Below are 25,802 nucleotides of genomic sequence, written 5' to 3' on the forward strand. Positions count from 1 at the left end.
CCAGGTTCTCCTTCAGATCCTGAAATCAGGATCTCTGGTGTAGGCATCTAGGCAACAGTATTTTTAAAGCTCTCCAGATGATTTTAAAATGCAGCCAGAATTGGAAATCATTAGAATATATAAATAGTACTAACATCTAGTCAACTAAATAGTACACTAGAATAAATAGAGTATAATTTACCCTGGTACAGCAGGCAGTAGTCAATAAGAGTCCCAAGCCTAAAGTTCAAAGAGATACCAGCTGCTTATCTAAATATAAGGCTTTAAACTTGAGCACATGATGCTAGCCCAAGCTACAGATCAGCAAACTTTTCTGTTAAGGGCCAGATAGTAAATATTTTAAACTTTGTGGGACACATATAGTCTTCTGTTCCATATTCTTTGGTTTTCCCCCTAACCCACTACCCTTTAAAAATGTAAAAACCTCTTTACACAGTCTGCTGGCTACATTTGGCCCAAGGGTCACAGTTTGCTCACTCCTGTCCTACACATTCATATCGTGTTACTACAAACATTTCTCTCTGTTTTATCATAAACATTTCAGCAAGTCCAAACTAAAATGATGTATCCATACATTTCTAACATCTCTAAGGAAGAAGAATTGAAATTAGCTTAAGAGACTAGAGTAAAAAGCAAATGATGGTTGCAGAACAGATTCCCCCCCCCCCAAATATATGCAGAGATTTAGGGAAGGTCAGTGCTTATTCTGTAGTTGAAGAGTTTGCTGTGTGAAGAGATTCTAATATACAGAACTAATGTCACAAATTCCATGGTCCTCTCAGACATTCAGTACCACAAACTGACATGCCCAGAGAGAAAAAAAACTGGCCACCTCTGCAAGTAAACAAGAGAAAACCTCCAGGGCAAAACTGTCAAGTAAGAAAACTGTCAGCGCAAGAAAACTAGAGCCAAATTAGAAAAAGAGAATTCAAAATATTAAATATGTTTCATTTTATTATTAGCATGTTTTTGTTTGTGTTGCCAGTCATTGTACAGTAAATTATAAAGCTCAAGGTTTTTAAAATTCGGGAATAAAATGAAATCTGGCTCCAAAAAGGATTAAGAGGATGATGACCATATTTACTAGACTTGGGAGTTTCTTGTCAAACTTAATTATATGCTCCAAAGAAGTAAGTCCCAGCCTCCAGTTTCAGTTATTAACAATACTATTTGTGTAAACGAGAACAAGAAAGGTCAGAACAGGGGGCCTGGGCAGCTTTGGGGCTGGCGGTAAAGCACTATCACTTTGGCTGACCGGCTGTTGCAAATAATGGGCACTTTAGCGACAGGACACTTCGCTATTGAGTGAAGTGGGTCAAATTCTGTCCAGCACAGGGATAGGTTTAAATGACCAAACAGGAAACTATTATATATATTATTTCCTTTCACACAAACCACCACCAGATGTGGCACTACCGAGAGCCCCAAGAGCAGAGAGATGAAAGACAAAGGCCTGGGATTTGAAATCAGTTCCTGAGGCTGTTACAAGGAGGCTTTTTCTTAGAATCATCTGAGAGGCAGTTAAGTGGTGCTTTGACTGGGAACAGTCATTCTGGTTTGAGCAATTTTGAGAGGATTAAATCCAGGTAACCCCCGCCCACCCCCAGTCCCTCCCCCTCAACCCTGTATTATTATCAGAAAGATTTACAGGGAAATGAGAATGAAAAACAGTCCTGTGGGAATTTTTAAGTCCATCCCCATTTTACCACTATTCATATTGGTGTCTTCAGTCACTCCTCTAATGGGTTAATCATCCCCCAGAGATCTGTCCCTTCAGCCCCAGGACTCACCCCAAGCATTATGTCACCAGCCTACTTTTCCTGTTCAGCTCTCCACAGTCACTGTCTACATTTTACCAAGTCACTATCAATTACCACTAGCAGCTTTCTGAGGACACATACTCAATATCCTCTATATTCAGGAGGATGCTAGAGCGGGGATACATGACCTAAATAACGTATTGAGGGCATGTCACTAAATGGCAACTTTCCGAGATAACATCACCTTTTATCCCTGGTTACTCACCAAGCTCGTCTTGACAGTCATTTCTAGATAAATCTTACTCTGTAAAACAGTGGCCAAATGCCTGACATTTAAAAAGATAACATTCTGAAGTGTTTGGATGGACAGATAATTGGGGGCATGGGTGGAGACTTTCCCATCTCCACAACTCTGGTTAGAGCCAACAAAATCCTCCGAGGCAAAGTGAGAGGGCTACCCCCACCCCACCCCTGTCCCTGGTTTGTTCACTCAAAAGTGACAACTCCAAGATCCCATCTGTCATTAGACATATAAACACACTGTAGAGATTAAGTTCATCTTTACCAAGTTAACCGTTTTCTAATTGGCAAGTTAGGCAAAGGCTCCAGCTTCAACAGAATGTGCTGTACTCTTTTTTCCCCAAACTGCTGGTCTTCTGCCTTGCAGTGGTTGGACAGCTTGCTGTGTAATACCATTACATGGGCACGCTTTAAAACACAAGGAAATGCTCTGGAGTTAGAGGGTCTCTTGGGATTACAAGTTTAGGCAGTACTCTGAAAAGCAAACAAAGAGGACCACTGCCTTTTGGTCCTCTGCTTCAACTTGAAGACCCAACTGTCTATTTATATAGTCTAGACTTGTTATCTTGCCACATCATGTCTCAAAAATGTTAAGTGGAGGGAAACCAGTTTGGCAAGATAGTAAGGGGACAAGATAATGGGTTTAAATGATGAAATAGGAAATCCGTTCCTGGGTGGTGTTTAGCAGTTTTAATGTTGCAAGGGGTGGGTGTGGGGAATACGGGATAGTGGCAAAGAGCAACTTACACACTTGGTTCGTAAGTGAGCCTAGGAGGAGGGCTGTAATTCTGGATCAATTCCCCTTCACGTCACTTGCCTACTACATAGTGGGCGTACCAATTTTCATTAGCAAAATGATTTTAAAGATACGTTGAAGATATAAATAATAAAACTAATATGAAGTCATAATTACAGAACAGGTTTCTATCTTTCATCTCCACACAAGTCTTAATTGTCTGGTTTTCAGTTAACTATTTCCATGATGCAATTCCTATCTCAAAGTGACTGCAGATTTAACCATGTAATTGGTTGTGTTTTTGTGTTTGTTCAGAATCTTTCATTTGATCTTGAAGTGTTAAATGGAGCTCAACAGGAGGCATTGCTTCCTGTCTCTTCGCTGGTGTGGTCAGTCGGTAGCTAATGGACAGTGGAACAAAGGGGTGTTATTGTCTAACAAAAGACTGCTATCAAAGACTGAGGCAGGTTCTAACAAAAAAGTTACATAAAACTGTTGCCTTTTTGAGCAAGTAGAATAAATACTACCTGTAAGATGGTATCACTTTTTAAAAAAGAAAAATCAGTTGGGAAAACCAACTTTTAATAACTTTTTGGTTGGTCTGCTACTTGGCAAAAAATGTAAGTTTATTCGAAAATCCTCATGCTTGTATTGGCTCAGCTGAAACAATGAGCGTGAAGAAAAAAGGTTGTGACTCAAAGATTCATAAATAAATACAATTATTCAATTACTTTAAAAATCTTGTTATTGCTAGAACTCATTGTCATACAAAAAAACGTCCCACTCCAAGGACTCATAATTTGTGTGAAATGAGGCTAAATGAATTTCTATGCCAGATGTTAGTCCCTTTCTGGAATAAGGATCAAGCTAATGAGAAAACAAAATCTGTGCTCTTCTCTATTTATTCTTCTTTTCATATATATACTCCATTAAGATGGCAGAACTGGAGTATCTTGATGATGTAGCAATATCCCATGTACCTCTATTAGACCTCTGTAGTTTATTGACGGATCAAGTGCCCATTGCCTTGTTGGATTGTGAGTTCTCCAAGGGTAGGGGCTAAACTTTCACTCACTTTTATGAACAGCTCTGTCACAGCTCTGGCACATAGAGAATCCAACAAATGCTATCTGAATAAAATAAAAATGATTAGTAAGGCCAGAAGTCCTGTTACCCAACATGGTGTTATTTTGTAGACTGGTGTTCAGTCCAAGGCCTTTTTTTCTGTTTTGCTTCCATAAAGACCTGCTTACTCAAAGCTTGGGTCTTATACTAGGCTGCACTTCAATTTACAATAAGCACTTGATGAATAAAGTGCCACATCCACAGTAGCAATGGAGTGTCATCTCTTTAAAAGCTAGGGATGAAGAGATAAGATGTACCACTGGTGATACTATGTTGGTTAGGTTCAGAATGGAACATGATATCCAGACTGGGACTCCTAATTATAAGAAGGAAACAGAAATGAAAACCATATAGGGAGCAGTGGCAGTAATTAAAGGATTGACTTGTGTGAATTAAACATTCTTTACATTTTGGGGGCACCTGGCTGGCTCACTCAGAAGAGCCCGTGACTCTTGGTCTCGGGGTCATAGGTTGGAGCCTCACGTTGGGTGTAGAGGTTCTAAAAAAATAATAAACTAAAAAAACCACATTCTTTACATTTTGGATTTCAGGAAAAATCATGGGAACTATTTGAAATACAAAAGAGGAATATATTGACTGACATGCAGTTTTTTATACTGGATTCAACTGTGACTTTATACATTTTAAAACACGAAACCACCATTACAAAATATTTGTTTTAAACACCAACAAAAAAAAAATCAAAACTTGCTGACTTAGTTAACCCTTTATTTTTTTGCTGAGACTTAAAATATGTTGCACACATCCATCAAACCACCCTATGAAATGCAAATTAACTCAACCTCTGTATTTCAGCATTTCCTGAATCACCTTAAACCACTGAAGATAGCTAAAATATTTCTTTGCTATTTTCCTAATTTGAAATTCCTAAAAAAAGGTTATGGGGATGGGAAATAAGGTGGTAACCTTACTTTAAAATAAATAATTTTGAACTTACTACTCATAGAGGATAGTGTATTATTTTCCCCCTACTTCCAAGAGAATCAAGACCCACATATATGCATGTGTGTGTTTACTAATATGTGTGCTACTATATTTACTAACCAGATAACATATAACCTTAAAAAATAGCTAATCAAGCCATATTTTCCCAAAGTGGAAAAAACCCAAATGTCTATTAACTGATGAACAGATTTGTTTTAAATGTAGTAAATCCATATAATGGAATATTATTTGGCCATAAAAAGGAATGAAGTGCTCATACATGCTACAACATGGATGAACCCTGAAAATATGCTAAGTGAAAGAAGCCAAACATAAAAGGCCACATATTGTATGATTCTATTTATGTGAAATGTTCAGAATAGGCAAATCCACAGACACAGAGTGCAGATCAGTGGCTGCCCAGGGGCTGAAGAGAGGGGGAATGGGGAATGACTGCTAATGGGTACAAGGTTTCTTTTGAGGGTGATGAAAATGTTATAGAATTAGTGATGATGGTTGTATAACTTTATGGATATATTAAAAACTGAATTGTACACTTTAAAAGGTAAATTTTATGGTTAGTGAATTATATTGCAGTGAGCGAATTTTTTAAAAAAATATTTTATTTATTTATTTGACAGAGAGAAACATAAAGAGAGAGGGAACACAAGCAGGGGGAGTGGGAGAGAGAGAAGCAGGCTTCCCACCGAGCAGGGAGCCCGATGCGGGGCTTGATCCCAGGACCCTGGGAGCATGACCTGAGCCGAAGGCAGACGCTTAACGACTGAGCCACCCAGGTGCCCCGCAGTGAGTGAATTTTTGAAAATAAAAGAAATATAGCTAATCATGAAGACAACAAAAGTTCCAGTGCTTTTTAAGCAAGTCACTGAATTTTTTACGAGTTTCAATTTCCTCACCTCCAAAATGAGGTGGTAGGATTAGATGCTCTCTTTAACCTTCTAGCTTTAAATATTAATAATGCTATTTGGAATATAATAGATTTTCATAACCTGGGAATGTCTCACAGTAAGAGCTCTATCTGTTGCAAACATTTCTCTTTAGAAATAAGGAGGAAATCCAACTCCTTGATAAAACCAAAGATGCCATCAGGATAAAAAGCAGAAGCAGTGCAAACCAACGGAATTCAGTTGGCCAGCTCCTAACACCATAAAATAGGCTTTATCTAAAACAAAATTTCCTCTCATTCAAAATAGGTACAGCTAAGCTACTAATGATTTCCACTCCATTTTTCCTGAGTTTCACATTATTTCTTTCATATTTTTGTAATCTTTCTGCTTGAGAATGTTCAAACCATTCAACTGCACCTACTGCTGGCAAACACCAAATGCCCTGAGGATTTGATACTCTGAATATGCAACTGGTTCAATTAACCAAATAAAAACGTCAGACAACCCAAGCTGCAGAACCAGAATGATGGTCAACTGGATGGGACAAAGGACAACTGCAAAGATGTGACACAAAGAAGTTTCATGCTGTTTCAACTGAAGAATGAGAAAGAAATAAAACCACAATTGATATATGGAAAAGCATCTAGTGTTTCAACCAATTGCCCCTAGGTAAATAATTCAAAACACTGAATAAAATATGAAATTCCTGAAGCCAAAGATAAGCATCACAATAAATCATATGAGTAGACAAGTATATGATTTGAGGGCTTTGGGCAAAGAAAATCCTTGTAGTTTTTTTTTAAAGATATTTATTTATTTATGCGAGAGAGAGAGAGAGAGAGAGAGAGAAAGCATGAGAACGGGGAGGGTCAGGGAGAAGGAGACTCCCCGCTGAGCAGAGAGCCAGATGCGGGGCTCCATCTCAGGACCCTGAGATTATGACCTGAGCCAAAGGCAGACACTTAAACAACTGAGCCACCCAGGGACTCCGAAAATCCTTGTAGTTTTAACTGACTCTGCCCTCAGCCACCCCTCAACCTGCTCTACTCTCAATTGCTCTTTCAGGGAATAGCAACTGCATCCTTCATCACATCCCACATCAATCTGTTAGGAAATTCTGTTGGCTCTACCTTTAAAATGTATAGAGGGGCGACTGGGTGGCTCAGTTGTTAAGCGTCTGCCTTCGGCTCAGGTCATGATCCCAGGGTCCTGGGATCGAGCCCCGCATCGGGCTCCCTGCTCGGCAGGAAGCCTGCTTCTCCCTCTCCCACTCCCCCTGCTTGTGTTCCCTCTCTCACTGTGTCTCTCTGTCAAATAAATAAATAAAATCTTTTAAAAAAATAAAATGTTTAGAGAATTAGAACATTTCTCACCACCTCTACCACTACCCAAGACACAATTTTCTCCCACTTGAACTATTGCAATGGCTTTCTAACTAGACTAACCAATTCCCAATCTTGCTGCAAATAAAATCTCTTCTCTACAGCAAGTAGAGTGATTCTTTTAAAATGAGAAGTCCAATCATGTCACCTCTCAGCTCAAAACCCTTTGAAGATCTTTAATTTCACTCAGAGTAAAAACCAGCCTTTATAATGGCCAACAAGGCTTGATAAGATCTGGTTTCTCATTTCCTTTCCAGCCTCATGTTCCCTTACCCACTCTGCTCCAGCCACACAGGGCTATTTATACTTCTTCAAACTCAAGTCCCAGGACCTTTGCACTTGCTATTTCCTAGTTCTCTGCAGGGCTTTCTCCTCAGCCCTTTAGATCTGTTAAAATGTCACCTCCCTGACTCACTTTCTGCCCCCAGGGCCTGCTTCATTTTGCTTAATAGTACTTACTACCTTCTAATATACTGTATATGTTACATATTTACTTTGCTTATGGTCTGTCTTTCCCCATTAAAATATAAACTGCGAGGGCAGATTTTTTTTTTTTTTTACACTACTGTCTCCCACCACCTAGAAAAGTAGATGCTCGCTACATGTACGTAGAATGAGTGTTGCGTGAACTCACCAGTCTCACCCAGGTCCGTGCTCTGGAGAAATGTACGGCAGCGCTCCTTGTGCTCCTCGAGGGAACTTCTCTGCTTGTAACTCCTTCCACAAAACTCACATTTATAGGGTTTCTCAACTATAAGGAGAGCACAAGGGAGCACTCAGTGACCCTCAGGGATTACAGAACAAATGGTGTCTTAGGGCTCTGTGCAAACTGTCCTTTAGGAATGAGTCTGCTGAGAGAAGCCAGGGTATTTGGATACTTTTGCAGCTATATTATTTTTAAATTTAGTAAACTGAAATAAGGTGATAGTCTTCGACTGATTGTTACGTTAGCATTTTCTTCAAAAGGATAGCCTCCTTTCACATATGAAAGTATTTGGATTTAATGATTATCATTGAGTACAGTGTTTTGGCTCCAGATTCAATATTGTTTCTTTAGGAAAAAATATAGGGCTGTTTTTTTCCTCAAGGAGGTTAGTGTGGCTTAAAAATGAAGTAGAGAGAGCTCCCTTAGTTTGTGACATCCATCTCATTGTAAGTAAAGAATGCTGGGAGTTAGACATTCAGCCAGAAACTGATGGACTTTTCAGAGCACTGACATAGTTGGATAAATTTAGCTTATCCTTTCCAAGTGGCTATAGTGAAGTCTGGGCTAAATCAATAAAAACTGAGCTAATTATAATAACTTCAACTCTGTGTGCAGGGCTGGCCTTTCTGATTTGTTGATAAAATGTACCCTATGAGTATGTCAGAGTTTTAGGAACTGAGATTTTTATTTTCTAATCCTGTTGCTCCTGTTTAAAACAGAGTTTTGGGACTTAAAGTACTAAAAGATCCTTCTGGAATCCCAAATTAAAATAAATGCAGGTTTGCTAGGGCTAAAAATGTTAAGTTTTCTGCATAAATTGGGGTCCTCTAGAAAGTGACCACTATGTTTGGATCTTATTTGAAAAAGCAACAGAAGAGAACTATTCTAATTTTTTGGACCAAACTCATCCTTAATTCATTACTTTGAACAATGAACTGTAAAAGAAACCTTTCTTGTACCACTTATGATCTCTCATGGTGGGTTTTGCTGGGGCTGACTTGTTTAATCCTTAGTCTCTGAATTGTGACCAGTTGTGGGTTTGGAGCTGGGTTTTAGTCAAAGCAGTACGTGGATTGACATAAAAACAAACCTTTTTTTTCCCTTCAATTAAAAAGTTTGTCAGATAACATCAAGAACAAGAGGTCCCAAATTTGAAAATAAACTCAGTTTTATTTTTCTAGGAGGGGAATTCTAAATGTTAAAAAAAGTTTTATTATCTTGCTTAGTTAAAATAGTAAAAACATCAAGATGAACATAGTTTTTTTTTAATGAATTCTTTTGCTGTTCATCTTCTAGAGATTAAAAATAAATAGGCTGATCAAGAAGAAAGTCAGGTTTAAGAAATTTAGCCCATGTGCACCTAAAACCAATACAATGTTCTATTGTCAATTATATCTCAATTTAAAAATTTTTAGCACAGAATGGCCAAAGGGAACCCTGTGACAATGATTTATACTCCATTTACATTTTTACATAACTTACAGACTGTACATCATTTGCTTGTCCAGACTTCTGGATGAAAAATGTGTCCGTGTGCTTTTTAGGAAAATAATCTCTTAATAAAGCTTACCATAAGAAAATACTGATGACTATAATTTTTTCACAAAAATTTAAAAGGCATTTTTATAGAGCAGGCTTTTCCTGTCTGACTGTCTTGTTCTCTAGGGGAGCAAGGATGGTAAGGAGATGATCATCCCCATTGAGCCAGACGGAGAGCAATTAATGCCTTAATGGAAGTGTAATTAGCCCTAGAGGTCTCTGCTGTTGTAACCCTTCAGAACAGGAATGACGGATTAAAACCTCCATACTTAACTCTTTCTAGTTTCCTCAATGGGCACCATGGAACACACATTTACTAGATATGGAAGGCTCATTGCTCTCACTTACCAGAATGTGTCCTAAGGTGACCTGTGAGTGCGTCTCTTCTCTGGCATGCATAGTTGCAGAGGTGACACTTAAAAGGTTTTTCCCCTGTGTGCAGTTTAATGTGGCGGAGGAGGTTACCTTTCTGAGTAAAAGATGCCCCACACTGATTACACTGGAATGGGCGTTCACCTTTAAAAAGGACAAAAAGGAGACTTCTGATCACCCAGCAAGTGGCAAAGCATATGCACAGATTAGACGCCTATGGCAAAAGCTCATCTTTTAGATAGTATCTGTTCATATCATATTGGGATCAGCTGGGAGCTATATTTCAAGGCAAGTGTACGACTTACTTCTGGAATCTTTCCTGTAGAAGAGAAAAAGCATTCATCTAGCAAGGCCATTTTAGTTATCATCTTGGATCAGAGCAAAAAAAGAAAAAAGAAAAATAACAACCCCCCACCACCCCAAAAAAACAAGAATAGCTCTGGGAGTGCTTTCCAGATGTACGTTTGTAACATTACTTAGCATTCTTTTTGAATATAATCTCAATCTGAGAAAAGAGAATCACAGACTCAAATTCTAATAAGGTATGGAGGGCCAGAAATGCTTCTTTTTTTAGAGTTTTCATATTAGATGTCAGATGGAATCTATTGAGCTCATTGGGACTGTTGTGTTTGTATGCATTTCTATAGACTGGCTGTTTATTGTCCGAAGATAAAATTTTTAAGCTGGTAATAAAAACTATATCCTTTCATCTATCAAATTTGAACCCAATATAAAAAGGAGGTCTGCTTTTTAAAAAGTTATGCAAAAATGGACGAATGATGCTAAAGAAGCATATCGCACAATTCAACTTCTACTTATTAACTGAAGAAAAATATTTGGCTGACCTAGAACACCGTGCTTACTACAGTATTTTTATTCATGGCACTTGCAATGTTTGCCAAAAGCATAGTAAAGCAGGAATAAAAATCACTGGGTAAATGAAAATGCAGAGAGGGAGAGATACATCAGAATTACAGCAAAAATCAATGAAAGTAATCAAAAGTTGTCCCAAATTTCACCATTTCATTTCTCACATGGCTGCATTAGGACAGTTTTCAGAAGAATGGATAAAGGAAATTATTTACCAGTATGGCTCCGCTTATGAACCATTAAGACATTGAAGCTAATGCAGGATAATCCACACACATCGCAGTTCATCTTGCCACTGGTTGGCCTGTTACTATCATACGAGACATGTCTTTCCAACTTAATGTTTTCATATTCATTATATTCTCTTGAATAGCTGTATGGAATTTCAGGCTCTTCCGCATTTCCCATGGGCTCTGGCTTTAAAATATTTTCATCCCTTTCACTGTATTCATCTTTCACATTCATCGAATCATCTGCAGGGTAGAAAATGCAAGAAATGAACAATGATTGTATTTGGAGTTATCAAAGCAGCTCAAAGAGAGAGACCTACAACTAACAAATACCAAAGGATGCTAACATAATATTGTACATCTACAAAACAAGAAAACACCGTTAGGATGAGCACTCATTATTTGAATTCAGAACCACCATGAGTGGAGAAAACACACACACACACACACAGATAACAGTTTTAGACCACCCAGAAAATGAGAGAGAACGGATTTAGCCATGATGGCTCAAAGAGACCATGAAAAAAAACATTTTGAGCAACTCTTCTCCAATACTGGGGGAGAAGAAAGGTTCTCAGATTTAGTACCTTTTCTGGTGGCTGCAGTTAAAAGGCAAGGTGGTGGAGCTCTTTGGTTTCAAGAAGAAAATACTGTTTTAATCCTTCAAATGCATTCAATTTAAGCCACTAAGAGTGAGAGTTGAATAGTTAATATGGTTTTTCTGATTTTAAGCCATGCTTTGTCTCTTCCCCTTCCATGTATATGCACTGCTAAAATGACTCTTATCTCTCTGTTTCTCTTGGAACTGATAATGAGACAATATTGTATATAGAGGAAGCTAGCTGTATTAGTGAAATACTGTTGAGAAAGATAAAAGGAGAAGTAATTCTTTAACATAATCTTCTAAGGAGTCACTTTCATTGACACAGGTAAATGGAGCTCAACCTAAGCAAGGGGAAGCACACCTATACCCATGTTAGGGAGGGTGAAACTCAAGATCCTAAAACTGTAGGACTGGACAGGAGAGGAGGGACTGGCCCAAGTGAGTTGGTTGACCAGGTACTATTTTGAAAAGAGTTGCAACACTCTTAAGCTGAAGAACCTAAGAACTGAAGAAGGTAAATTTATGTAGTGACACTAATAACACTTAAATATTCACCTGATAAAATCATAATAAATTTTTGCAAGGGATTTTTCATATAAAAATAAGCTGCATAAATGCTTACTTTGCCAACATTTGTTCTTAGAAATTGGAAGTTATTGGGGCGCCTGGGTGGCTCAGTTGGTTAAGCGACTGCCTTCGGCTCAGGTCATGATCCTGGAGTCCCTGGATCGAGTCCCTGGATCGAGTCCCGCAATGGGCTCCCTGCTCGGCAGGGAGCCTGCTTCTCCCTCTGACCCTCCCCCCTCTCATGAGCTCTCTCTCTCTCTCATTTTGTCTCAAATAAATAAATAAAATCTTAAAAAAAAAAAAGAAAAAAAAGAAATTGGAAGTTATGCTTTCTCGTGAGGAATCATAAATCAGTGGAATTTTAGGGCTGGAAGGGATCCTCTAATCCAACCTTTTGGTTTTTCAGATAAGAAAATCTGGCACCAGAGATCTTTTCGGTGATTTGTCCAAGGCTACATAGCCTGTTAATAGCAAATGTGTGATTAGAATGCTGAACTTGGATCTGACCTCACACACTAGCTGTAGACAGTCTAGGTGGCTTCTTACTAATATATTCCACTCTCCCATCAATGGTGTAGACATTAAAACCCAAAACACTCTGAAGAAAAGATATTTTAAAAAACTGCATCCCTTCCAAAAAAACACCAGTAAGTGCAGCTCCTGTTGCCACATAGGAGGAAGTACAACTGCAGCTGTGCCTGGCTTGCTACCTTCAACTCAAGTTTCAATTTTCACTTCTATCAAGGTTACCTTTTATCTATATTAACTGTGTTTGCTTAATAGAGCAAGACAGGCCCTAACCACCAACCGAGGAGCCATTGCTGCAACACTGTTCCTCTGCTTCTCATCACGGTTCATGGTTCATAGCCTTTCACTCTTTGATTAGAAGAGATATAGGGCTGGAGGATCACGTCCAACATGTTTCAAATTTGCCCATTTAATGCATCTGGATCACATATGAATCCATATCCATTTCCTACATGGAAAGAGGTTCATTCCCTTCTTTCTCTGGATAGGTCTCACCTGCTTTCAGATAGAATTTGTTTGCTTAAGAGGTTTTGTTTTTTAAAAAATTTTTTAAGAGAAGGATGCACCTGAGGCTTGTACCCTCCTCCCATCACTCCAGCTGTGGGTGATATCCCACCAAAGCTTGAGTGCTCTTCAGTTTGCATGTAGGCGTTTAAAAGAACCTCAACGGAAAACTTCAGCTACTGAGAACCAAAAACAGCAGATAGGGTCCAGCAGAAAAAAAGATCCTTTTCATTTGGGTTATAAAATGTTTATATGAACAGACTCGGGCCATTCCATGGACAGTGACAATTAAAAACTAGGAAGATGAATGTGTTAGGTCTTTCTGAAAACACAGGACAAAAGACAGTTGCTCCTTCCCTCAGGATTTGGGCTTTAATGGGCTTGACCTCGAACTCAAATACTACATCAACCTGGCTCAAGAGAAAAGCTTGGCTTTTGTCCCTTAGGATTTAGCTGTAGAACAAGAAAAATGGTATTTGAGACACAGAGCCCTAAGGGAAAGCATAAGAGACACATGGATAGGATATTAGGAAAAGTCCCTTGGACTTAATGGACCAAGAGTTCTTTGGACAGTTGTTGGTTTGTCTTTGGAATCTTACTACTTTTAGATGAAAGAACTGAATGGCCTCTCTGAATGGTTACTGGGGATCAACAATTCATCATGCTTTACCATGCAAAGATACATAGAATTGAATACTAGAATACATTAGTACCTGAGATACGAATGGGATTTCTGAGAGTTTAGCACCCAGCCTCCAAACACAGTCCACCAAAGAGACCAGCAAAGACGCTTGTCTCCTTCTCTTGGGAGGAAGATTTATTGGAGCAGAAGAAAGGGGAGCGTTCTACTACTTAGTATCCCTTAAAAATATTAAAAGTATGTCTAAAATCAAACTTGTCATCTTTGAACCCAAGCTTGTTTCCAATTTATGACTTCATTATATTTCTAAATGGCATCTTCCTTCTTCCAGTTCCAAGTCTTAAAAATGGAATCCTTTTCCTATTCAATCTCCACATCAAATCAGTTTTCAAGACCTACAGATTCTATGTCCTCAGGATCTCTGGATGCCAATTCCTCTTTTCTATTTCCTATTGCAGTTTGGTTTAGCCTCTCATCCCATCATACCTAAACTCATCCTGTCTCAACACTCCTTTCTAGACAGATTTACTACAAAAGTAAGCTATGGTTTCTGCCTCCATATCCTCAAAACTGATGTAAAATTCCCTCTAATTGGGCTCCCGCTTCCATAATTCACTGAATCTACTCCCCTAAAGATCATCAATCATCTCCTGATTCCTAAATCCAATGGCCTTTTGTCTGCTATTCTCCCCAACTTCTCTGCAGCCCTTGACACTACTGACCACCAATCCTTTTTCTTCTATACTCCTATTTGTTCAGTGAAACTGTAACTTCTTTCCTTACCTCTCTCATTGCTTCTTTCTAGCTCTTTTTCCTCCATCTGCCTCCTAAACACTACCCATAATGCTCTTTTTCCTTCCCTTGACATCCCATCCCCTGTGGCAATTTCATCTACTCTTAGGTTCAACTAGCATTTTATATGATTAACTCCCAAATGTGTGTGTGCGTGTGTGTGTGTGTGTATATATGTATATATATACACATATATATCCAGGTGTAATCTCTCTTCCCTTCTTCAGGCCTCTATTCCCAAAGGCCTCCTAAGTATCTTCCCAATTACTCAGGCTAGACTCCTTACAAGCATCTTTCCTTCCTCTTGTTTTTGCCCCATATTTAATAACCCATTGGTTCTATTTTTTTAAAAAAGATTTTATTTATTTATTTGAGACAGAGAGAATGAGAGACAGAGAGCACGAGAGGGAAGAGGGTCAGAGGGAGAAGCAGACCCCCCGCTGAGCAGGGAGCCCCATCTGGGACTCGATCCTGGGACTCCAGGATCATGACCTGAGCTGAAGGCAGTCGCTTAACCAACTGAGCCACCCAGGCGCCCAGCATTTGTTCTATTTTTATATCCTCTCTCCAATCCGTTTCTCTTCCTCACTACTTTGCATTCCCAGTACCCTGAATCTCAGGCCCTGATAACCCTCCACATTGTTCTCCCTGCCTCCTTTCTCTCTCCTTCCCAGTTCATCCTATACATTACCACCACACTGTTCTTCCTCAACTATAGCTCTGGTCATATCATGACCCTGTCAAAATTCTTCAATATCTCCACTGTCAATAAAATAAAGTCCAAACTCAGGAAGAAGGAATTCAAAAGGCCTTTCAGTATCTGGCCCCAACCTGTCTTTGTAATATTGATTTTGAATACTCATATAACTTTAACCAAACTAAACAACTTCTAAGTATTCTTGCTTTTATTATTTCCACTGCCTACAAGGTCTTTCCCCAATGTTGCCACAGGTCGGTCCAAAACCTACAGATTCTTTAAAGCCAAAGCTAGTATGTCATCTCCTCCCCCCAACCCCCACCATCCCTCCAGGTGCAAAATAATCTGTTCCTTCTTTCTCTGAGTTACTTATAAATTCACCTCATCTCCCATATGGTCATGTAAGCTATCTGAGGTCAGAAGCTACACAGGTTTGTTTTTTTTTAACTCAGTATCCCCTGTGACACTACTTGACCTGTATCTGTAGAGACCAGAGGTCTTGTGGTTTTAAGATAGAAATGTTGGGGGTCTTATCATAGACCTACTAATTTGGGTGTGGAGACTGGAAATATGCATTAAAATTATGCTTTGTAGGTAAATCTTATACACAATGGAGTTTAAGAACTGCCACTCCAGGGTGCCTGGGTGGCTCAGTTGGTTAAGCGACTGCCTTCGGCTCAGGTCATGATCCTGGAGTCCCGGGATAGAGTCCCACATCGGGCTCCCTGCTCAGCTGGGGGTCTGCTTCTCCCTCTGACCCTCCTCCCTCTCGTGCTCTCTGTCTCTCATTCTCTCTCTCTCAAATAAATAAATAAAATCTTAAAAAAAAAAAAGAACTGCCACTCCAAGGGGGTGGGATGGGGGGAGAAAAAAGAACCGCCACTCTACAGTTTGACACAGTGCTCTGTATAAAGTACATACACAGTAGATACTTAGTACATAAATATATCACTGCATTAGCCTCCTAACTGGCCCACAGTGTATGCAACCTCTATTTTATACTACATTTTATTTCCAGATTAATCATTCTGTAGCACTAAAACTCCTTTTCAGAAACTTTCAATAATTTCATTTTGCTTATAGAACAAATTTCCATACTCCTTAGCAAAGCCTTCTAGGGCCTGTCCAGTACCTGCCCTGAGCCCGCCCAATCATCTCATTCTTCCTCAATCAACCTTTTCTCTAGACTAGAACCTTGCTACTCAAAATGGGGTCCTTGGATCAGCAGTTCCAGCATCCCCTGGAAGCTTGTTAGAAACACACTCTCAAGTCTCACCCCAGACCTACTCGATCAGAATTTGCATTTTAACAAGATCCTCAAGGATTCCTATGCACATTAAAGTTCTAACACCCAAAATGCCCTTCCCCAACATCAACATTCTATTCAAACTTCCAGATGCTATTTAAATGCCATTTCTTCCATGCAGTCTTCCTCGATATCCTAAAGTAGAAAAAAATTCTCATTTCTGTGCTTTCTCATAAACCTACCTCACTCAACTTTATATTTAGCATGATATCATTAACCTCTACAGATTCACCTTAATGTAGTTGATGTGTTCATAAAATGTTACATGTAAAACAGATAATATTGTTCCACTGATTTACATTATACATTCAGAGATGTTTCTCTTCATTTTTCTTTGATTTTCAGTTGTCAGTGACTGGCAACACTTGAACTGTTAATAAAGGCCAAAAATCTTGGGCGCCTGGGTGTCTGTCATTAAGCATCTGCCTTTGGCTCAGTTCATGATCCCAGTGTCCTGGGACCGAGCTCCACATCGAGTTCCACATCGGGCTCCCTATTCCATGGGAAGCCTGCTTCTCCCTCTCCCACACCCCCTGCTTGTGTTCTCTCTCTTGCTATGTCTCTCTCTCTCAAATAAATAAATAAAATCTTTAAAAAAAAAAAAAAGGCCAACAATTTTAAAGATCTGGCAAGAAATACTTGAATATATTGAGGAACTGCCCCATAATACCTTAAAGTTTTTATGAAGTGAAGAAAACTTTTGTAATGTGAATGATCTCCCATTTTAGTTTTGTAAATTCCAGTTTCCTATAATATGTGTCACGTTTCTTAGACACACAACTTAAATTGCCACTTAAAATACTATCAAGAATCTTCACAGGCACACTAGCAATATTTTATTTCTTAAGCCAGGTGGTGGGCCCATGGGTGTTTGTTTTGTTGTTATTCTTTAAACTATACATGTAATTATATTTGCCTTTTTTATGTATGATATATGTCATACTAAAAAATGGTAAAGGCTTCCTGAGTAGATTTTTTATAAGTGAACTTGTGGAGAAAAGAACATACCAAACCACAAATTGCTGATAAAGGTAATTGCTAAACATTCCCAGAGGGGGAAAAAAGATGTCTAAATTGAATCTAACCCATAGAAAATTAGATTAAACTGAACTTCTTCCTAAAGGAGCTACTCTGGGGTACAATTGCTCCCATCTTTGTCTATGTTCTGGAGGCCTCTTAGGAAGATGACATACACTAACACACACACACCCCCCAGAGAGAATTTTGTAGGCTGAAGAGAACAAAGGCTTGGCTCACTGGGGCTGATGCACATGGTTTCATTTCCTGGGGTGATGGTTATCACATGAAAGGCTTGCACTCCAGAGTAGACATTTTTGGTTTCACCTGAGATATTGCAAAAACAATGGGTCTTGGAAAGGATCCAACATCTAAATCCTTCAGGGGCAATAGCAGTCTCAGCCAACTGTGCCTCAGTTTGTTTTTACAGGCACATAAAATGCTCAGTTGGAGAGAAGAACCTATCAAAGATGGCAAATGGAACAGGCAACTTGGGTGTCTTGGATAGCATGTTAGTAGGAATTTCCCAGTGCAAAAAGGGGGTTCTGAATTTCCACTTTGAATTATGAGCTCTCAGAATCCAACTCAAAGAAGGACAAAGTTTGAAGTAATAGCCTTAAGTTTGCCAGAGATACTGTGAGAGGGAGCAAAACAGGATAGAGGCTGTTAGACAGGGAAGACACAAAAGGGTGATGTTGTTTAAGTGTTTTACAAGGATTAGGGGTCATAACCATGAAATCCTTAGCACATGCAAAAGTCAACTGGATAACAAAGAAGCTTAATCATCTTAATGTGGCATTTTAATGATGCCACTGATTTGCTATGCCAATTCAGAGATAATGAGGCCCTAATGCTACAGATGTTCAGCCAGGCTAAAAGAAAGGGGGGGGGGGGGGTGGGGGGGCTTTTCTAGCATGCCATTTTCTAACTATCCAATTAAACAAATTGTGAAAGCATCTAAATAGTTTACCAGGTTTTGACAGCTGTTAATAGGATTTAGAAGCTTGAAGCACTAAAGAGCAAAATGGGAGATATATGTATGGTAGGTATTTAGTCTACAGAATTTGTTGCTATCATCCAATACCGCAGAAATAGATCAACTAAAACAGTCTTCCTTATAAAATTAATATCTCTACTCCTTTCCCACAATGGCCTCTTTGTATTAGGAACAAGAACACTGAAATCATGGGTCATTTTCATTTTCTAATTTACATTTTTATTTGTAAAGTGAGGAGGGAGGAAAACCAATGATATTTTGCCAACTAAAGAATACAAAGTTCTAGTATTTGCTAGCCAGTAAAATTATAAAGCTTCAACAAAAGCAAAACTTCTGGGCATTGATTTATAGGACCCATTGTGTTGTCATGTTTCTCTTCTTTTAAAATCTAAAATGACAGGCATCTATTAATTTTTAAAACACCTATTTAAAAATTAGGGAAAAAACTGGAAAGGGTGAATCAGACCACTAAGAGATGAAATATTAGTATCTCATTAGCAGTGAAATAAGAGATAAGCAGTTTGGATAATATTTGGTTTGGTTAAAGTTTTCATTAAAACATAGTCTCATCAGACATTCAAAGTTGCCCTTAAAAAAATCTAGACTGGTATTTACTAAATCATGTCACTTCAAATTCAAGAACATTAGCATGAAAACATGAAGAGAGTTTCATTTGCAAAGGAACCACCCTCCATTTTACTAATGATGTTAATCCTTGTCTTATTATCTATCAAACAGCTCATTCATTACCATAATAATAAAAATAATTTTGTTTAATAATTTCAGTGTAATGCTTTGCTTTCCCATTAGAACAAGAGATTTATTACTTTCAACGACAGGAATATACTACACATCAGCAGTACATGACGCTCCAGCTGCTCAGCTGGGCTAACTTTACTCTTCAGATATCATGGGGTCAGGTGAATTCTTCATCTATAGTTGTGAGGATTGAAGAACATGTGTGGAAGTTCCGCCTAACTATAAAGCAGTATACAAATATAGTGACTTTTTTTTTAAAAGATTTTTTATTTATTTCTTTGACAGAGAGAGACACAGTGAGAGAAGGAACACAAGCAGGGGGAGTGGCAGAGGGAGAAGCAGGCTTCCCGCAGAGCAGGGAGCCCGATGCGGGGCTCGATCCCAGGACCCTGGGATCATGACCCGAGCTGAAGGCAGACGCTCAACAACTGAGCCACCCAGGCACCCCTATAGTGACTTTTTCATTTCTGTCCATTATAACTATAAACTTTTCCTACTGATCATGTAACCTATATATTATTTTATATTTGTATTTCTGAGAAATAACAGCTATCTGTTAAAAAATAATGAATGAAAATACATCTAAAGGGGATGAGGTTTTAGATGCTGCCCAAACTTACTAGAGGTAGATTAAAGTATTTGCGTGGTAGACATTTCATTTATAAATCCAGAAGAAAAATCTTACTTTTCTTTTATAATTCCTTTGTATAGAATACTCACTCTATTTTTTGACAGAGTTCAATCAAAAAATTTAAAGCACATTAAAATATGCTACCTAGAAAAATAAAAAAATTATCATCCAAACACAGTTAAATTGGCTAAAAACATTCTGATTGGCACAATACCAAACTTGGGATCAAAGGGAAGGGAAGGAATGAAAGTGCTTCCGTATCCACAACATAAGTTCCTGGTATGCATAGTATGTGTTGTGCTATATGACAGTTAACATGTTTATTTCCCATATAGATTAGGAGTATCTTCAAGGCAGGGGCCAGGTTTTGATAATATTAGTGTCCCCAGAACCTTTCAGAGTGCTGACTTACTATACACATCGAATGAATTAATGAATGAATAAATGAACTCTTTGGGCAGCCTGAACCAATTTAAGAAGAAAAAGGCCAGGCAGGGAAGAAGGAGTAAGCCACTTTGCTGTACCACTCCCTAACTTGTCTACAACATTGTGAAGTTGACATGTAGTATGCAGGATTTCTCCTCATGATACATTAGAAAAAGACCCAAGCCCCATAGTGATAACCAGTCCTCTAGTTTACTTCTTTGCCCACGGTGGTCAGCCTTTTATCTCCCCTGTCCCCCCACTTTGGAAGAGGATGCCATCCTTTGGAATAGGATGACCAGTCCCTGCTTCTTGAACCTATTCCCTGAGTTCTATTCCTGCCTGACTCTATTCCTACCTTACTTATTTTTTTCCTCTGTCTACTCCTCTTTCTGTCTCCTAGGTGTCAATGGTCTCCTTGGGTCTGTTTCTTCAACCTTTTGTTTTCTCACTTTACATATTCTCCTGATCCAACCTTCTGTGGCTGATGACTCCCACATCTGTATTTCCAGTCTAGTCCTCCCTGCTCAGCCCAATAGATATTTCCAGTCACTTCTTAGATTTCTTATACTTGTTTCACACTCAACAAGTTGCAACCTAGCTCATTATTTCTCTCCCTTTGACTTCCCTTCCAAATCTGCTCTTTCTGTAATAGTCCCTGTTTTCCCCTCTACCTAGTGGCTGCTTTTATATTATTCCACTCGCACCCTTAACATGTAGCACTGGGCTAGGCACACAGCTTAGCAACTGCTTACCAAATGAACAGAACGAAGGAAGGAAAGAGGGCAAGAAGGAAGGAAGGAGTGAATGATTATCCTGTTCTTTGCTTCAAATACAAAATTAAGGTTGGAGATGTTTTTTAAAAATTGCACAGATTGTAATTTTGCCTAAGGCTAGCATATTAGGCCACAGCAACAACAAATTGTATTTCTTTTTTTTTTTTTTTAAGATTTTATTTATTTATTTGACAGAGAGAGAGCGAGAGCAGGAACACAAGCAGGGGGAGTGGGAGAGGGAGAAGCAGGCTTCCTGCTGAACAGGGAGTCCGATGTGGGACTCGATCCCAGGACCCTGGGATCATGACCTGAGCCGAAGGCAGACACTTAACGACTGAGCCACCCAGGAGCCCACAAATTGTATTTCTAACTTGAGATATACCAACCAGACCCAAAGGGCATAAAGGATTCTTGAAAGAGAGGAAAATTAACATAAGGATCAATAATTGGAAGATTCTTGCTCTTTTTAACATGAAATCGATTAAAACAGAATACATACAAAATAATAGAAAATTTACTATCTGCTACATAATATTTGGACTTTTCTTCCTCTCTGCTTCCTCCATTCTCTTCTCTCTGGCTAAGAAACATGGAAGAACTCAGCACTGACTTGTCCTAGGTGAATGTATAACACTAAAAGCACATAAGGGAATAAGCTATCTTGTCACTGGAACATGCTTGTCCCTGGGGGTAAAAGTATAACAACTGCTTAACAGCTGCCCAGTAACGTAATTCAAGGCTGCAAGGAAAGATGCATTCTTGCTCTACTAGAAACAATGGAGGGAATACTGTCTGGCAGAATATAACTAGGATGGAATCTAGCCAGTAAACTGTAGTATTAGTTTTTTTCTGTTTCAAAACACAACTTTCAATGATCATGAATAGAGAGGTTTCTACTAACAGTATTCAAATAGCACCAGAATGGGTACTGATAATTATAAGGAAAAGACAATATGGTACACTCTTATTTTGCCCACTGAAAATGGATTTGAATGTCTTTTTTTTTTTTTTTTTTTTAAGTTCTGACGAAAGAGCACAGACTTTGGAATAAGATGACATCTAGGTTCAAGTTGTACTCTACCTATATGATCTCAGCAAGTCACTTGATTTCTGTGAATTTTCTCACTTGTGCAATGATGATATTATCTACACCTAACAGGGTTGTTACTGTAATTACATTAGGCAAAATAATGTATAGAAAGGCCTAGCATAGTAGCTGACACATAGTATCTTTGTGACCTTGAATTAGGCAAAGATTTCTTAGATATGATACTAAAAGCATGATTCAGGGTGCCTGGGTGGCTCAGTTGGTTAAGCGACTGCCTTCGGCTCAGGTCATGATCCTGGAGTCCCAGGATCGAGTCCCGCATCGGGCTCCCTGCTCAGCAGGGAGTCTGTTTCTCCCTCTGACCCTCCCCCATCTCATGCTCTCTCTCTCTCTATCTCATTCTCTCTCTCAAATAAATAAATAAAATCTTAAAAAAAAAACATGATTCATAAATGAAAACATCTTATAATTCAATAGTAAGTCAAATAATCCAATTAAAAACATGAAAAATACTTGAATTGACATTTCACCACAGAAGTTATACAAATGAGCAATCAGCAAATGAAATGATGTTCAACATCATTAGTAATTAGAGAAATGCAAATTAAAACCACAATGAAATGCCACTTCACACCCACTGGAATGGCTATCATCAAAAAGGCACACAACAATGAGAGTTGGTAAAGATGTGGAGAAAATGGAACTGTAATCTGCTGCTGGTGGGGGTGTAAAACACTTTAGCCATTTGGAAAAATAATTTGGCTGTGTAATGGATGGCCTTCTGAAACAGTTCCCAACAATCCCTGACTCCTAGTATTCATATCCTTGTACAATTTCTGCCCCTTGAATGTGGGTTGGACCTGGGTGATTTGCTTCTCATTAAAAGAACATGGCGGGGCACCTGGGTGGCTCTGTCAGTTAAGCGTCTGCCTTTGGCTCAGGTTATGATCCCAGAGTCCTGGGATCAAGCCCTGTATGGGGTTCCCTGCTCAGTGGGGAATCTGCTTCTCCCTCAGCCTCTGCCTGCTGCTGCCCCTGCTTGTGCTTACTTTCTCTCTGTGTCAAATAAATAAATAAATAAATCCTAAAAAAAAAAAAAGAACATGGCAAAAGTGATGGGAAATCACTCCTGTTGTTAGATTATGACTTCCATCTTGTTCTCACTCTTTCCCTGGCGTTTCTCATGTGTTTTTCTGACAAAGTAAGCTAGGGAGCCCACATGGCAAAGAACTGAAGGCTGTCTTGGCCAACCTACAGTGAGGAAATAAGGCCTAGTCCAACAATCTTGAAGGAACTGACAATGACACAAGTGAGTTTGGAATTTGATCCTTCCCTAGTCAAACCTTCAGATGAGACCACAGTCTGAGTCAATACCTTGATTGCAGCTTCATAAGAAGCAGATGACCCAAACAAGTTGTGCCTGTATTGCTGAGATAATAAATTTGTGTTGTTTTAAGCTGCTAAGGTTTGTTACATAGCAATCAATAACGAATACAGATTTTTTTAATAAAATTAAACATAAATTTACCATATAACCCAGCAGTTTGACTCCTACATATCTACTCAAAAGAAATGAAAACTTACGTCCACACAAAGACTTATACACAAATATTCATAGCAGGATCATAACCAAAAAAAAAAAAAAAAAAGGAAACAGCTAGAAGGTCTACCAACTGGTGAATTAATAAGCAAAATGTATTTTATCAGTACAGAATATTATTCAGAAATAAAGAGAAACAAAGTACTGAAACATGCAACAATATGGACAAAGTTAAAAAAAGAAATATGTTATGCTAAGTGAAAGAAGCCAGAAGCAAAAGACTACATATTATATTATTCCTTTTATATAAGATGTCCAGAAATGGTAAATATATAGAGACAGAAATCAAATTAGTGGTTGCCTGGGGCTGAGAGTGAGAATGGGGATTCACTGCAAACAGGTACCAGGGATTTTTTTAGGATGATAGAAATATTCCAAAACATGGTGCTTGTTGCACAATTCTGTAAATTTACAAAAAATCATTGACTTAAGGTATGTGAATTAAAGCTGTTAGGGAAAAAAAAAACCTCTATAAGGATTAAAAAAACAAACCCAACAACTGATATTTAGCTACACTGATACTGACTCTGTCTTATGAGTGTGGAGTTTAGCTACTCATTTACCAACTATTACAAGAAGCATTGTTGGGGTGCCTGGGTGGCTCAGTCGTTAAGCGTCTGCCTTCGGCTCAGGTCATGATCCCAGGGTCCTGGGATCGAGCCCCACATCAGGCTCCCTGCTCCGTGGGAAGCCTGCTTCTCCCTCTCCCATTCCCCCGCTTGTGTTCCCTCTCTCGCTGTGTCTGTCAAATAAATAAATAAAATCTTAAAAAAAAAAAAAAAGCATTGTGACAAGTGTAGCTTTTGACCTACGATTAATCCAATATGACAAATCCTCATGAGAGTAGCTTTAACTCCTTTTGTTCCTGTGTAACTAATGTCATGTCCTTTTCACAGAAATTAGTAAGTGTTGTGTTAAAAAACACAAGGTTCATCTGTTACTTGGCAGTAGGGAAGAATACTAAATCTGCTGTAACAGTTGGCCTCACAGGACATTTCTCATACTTAGTTATTTCATTTTCAAATTCAGGCTGATATTGTTTTATTATCAACTTCAGAGAATACCTAAGTAACTACTGATTTTGCTATTTTCCTAAGTTGTGCTAAAATCTGTAAAGATTCACATTTTCTAATTATATTATTTCTTTGTCATATTTTGTGTTTTATGTCTTTTTATGTTCTCATGTATCACTTTCTATCCTGTTATAATTTAGTGTGCCTTACTAGGCTATGATTATTAACTAATTAATGAACACTATTCCTGACCTACAAGTCAGCAGTAGTATAAAATCACACGGGGAAGCTCTGTGAGGGTTTACTCAGTGATACGAGTTTAGTTCTCCCATGAGAAAAGAAGAAAATAAGTATCCTTTTTATATAGTCTCAGAGACAGAACTAGTACAACCTGAAGGACTGGACTCAGAAAATCAAGATGATTATAAGGAACAGTTCATAACAAAATGCCAGAAATTGTCCTGGGCTCCAAGCTGAAGAGAGGTACTAAAGGTATAGTAAACTGTGTCCAAATTTTGATGAATGAGAAGTATGGCCATAAGCTTAGACTGACTTAAGAGAAGCTAACAAAGAGCCTTTCCTGTTTTCTCTAGGGCTGCTATGAACTTCCTTAAGGGTAACAAAGGCATAACTGGGATTTCTGCTTCTGTAGACGCAGGTGCAAGAAAGCCTGGTTCTAACAAATCTTGTCAATGTTTTTAATGCCACCAGACTGACTAATATAGTGAAATATCTACCGCGATCCCATTTTTACTTATTCAGTTGACATAATTAACAAATCTATTAAGGGTAAGGTCACAAATTATTTTTAATTATTAAACCATCGGTCTCCATATGTTACTGTTTAGACAGCATCACCCCCTGCAGAATAGAGTTTTCAAGACTGTCATTTCTACAACCTCAAATCTAGATCCAATTGCAGTCAGTTAAAAAGCAGATTTCAACCAGACAGCTGAATGAGAAAACATCTGGACCTAACCAGTCAGAATGAGAAAGGTCACATGTTAAACCCAGATAATCTTGTTTA

At 38.6% G+C, this 25,802-nt stretch overlaps 1 protein-coding gene across 1 annotated transcript in view; it reads right to left on the reverse strand.

The window, feature by feature from the left end:
- Positions 1 to 25,802, reverse strand: part of IKZF3 (IKAROS family zinc finger 3) — an 86,814-nt gene that overhangs the window by 18,683 nt on the left and 42,329 nt on the right. The window contains exons 4-6 of the mRNA XM_035027030.1: positions 10,859 to 11,116; positions 9,750 to 9,917; positions 7,791 to 7,907 (exon numbers count right to left, since the gene is read on the reverse strand). Coding sequence (XP_034882921.1) covers positions 7,791 to 7,907; positions 9,750 to 9,917; positions 10,859 to 11,116 — 543 coding nt within the window. The remainder of the gene's footprint in view (positions 1 to 7,790; positions 7,908 to 9,749; positions 9,918 to 10,858; positions 11,117 to 25,802) is intronic.

The sequence above is a fragment of the Mirounga leonina genome, unplaced genomic scaffold, assembly GCF_011800145.1.
Source record: "Mirounga leonina isolate KUSES-001 unplaced genomic scaffold, KU_Mleo_1.0 Mir_200, whole genome shotgun sequence".
Classification (NCBI taxonomy): Eukaryota; Metazoa; Chordata; class Mammalia; order Carnivora; family Phocidae; genus Mirounga; species Mirounga leonina.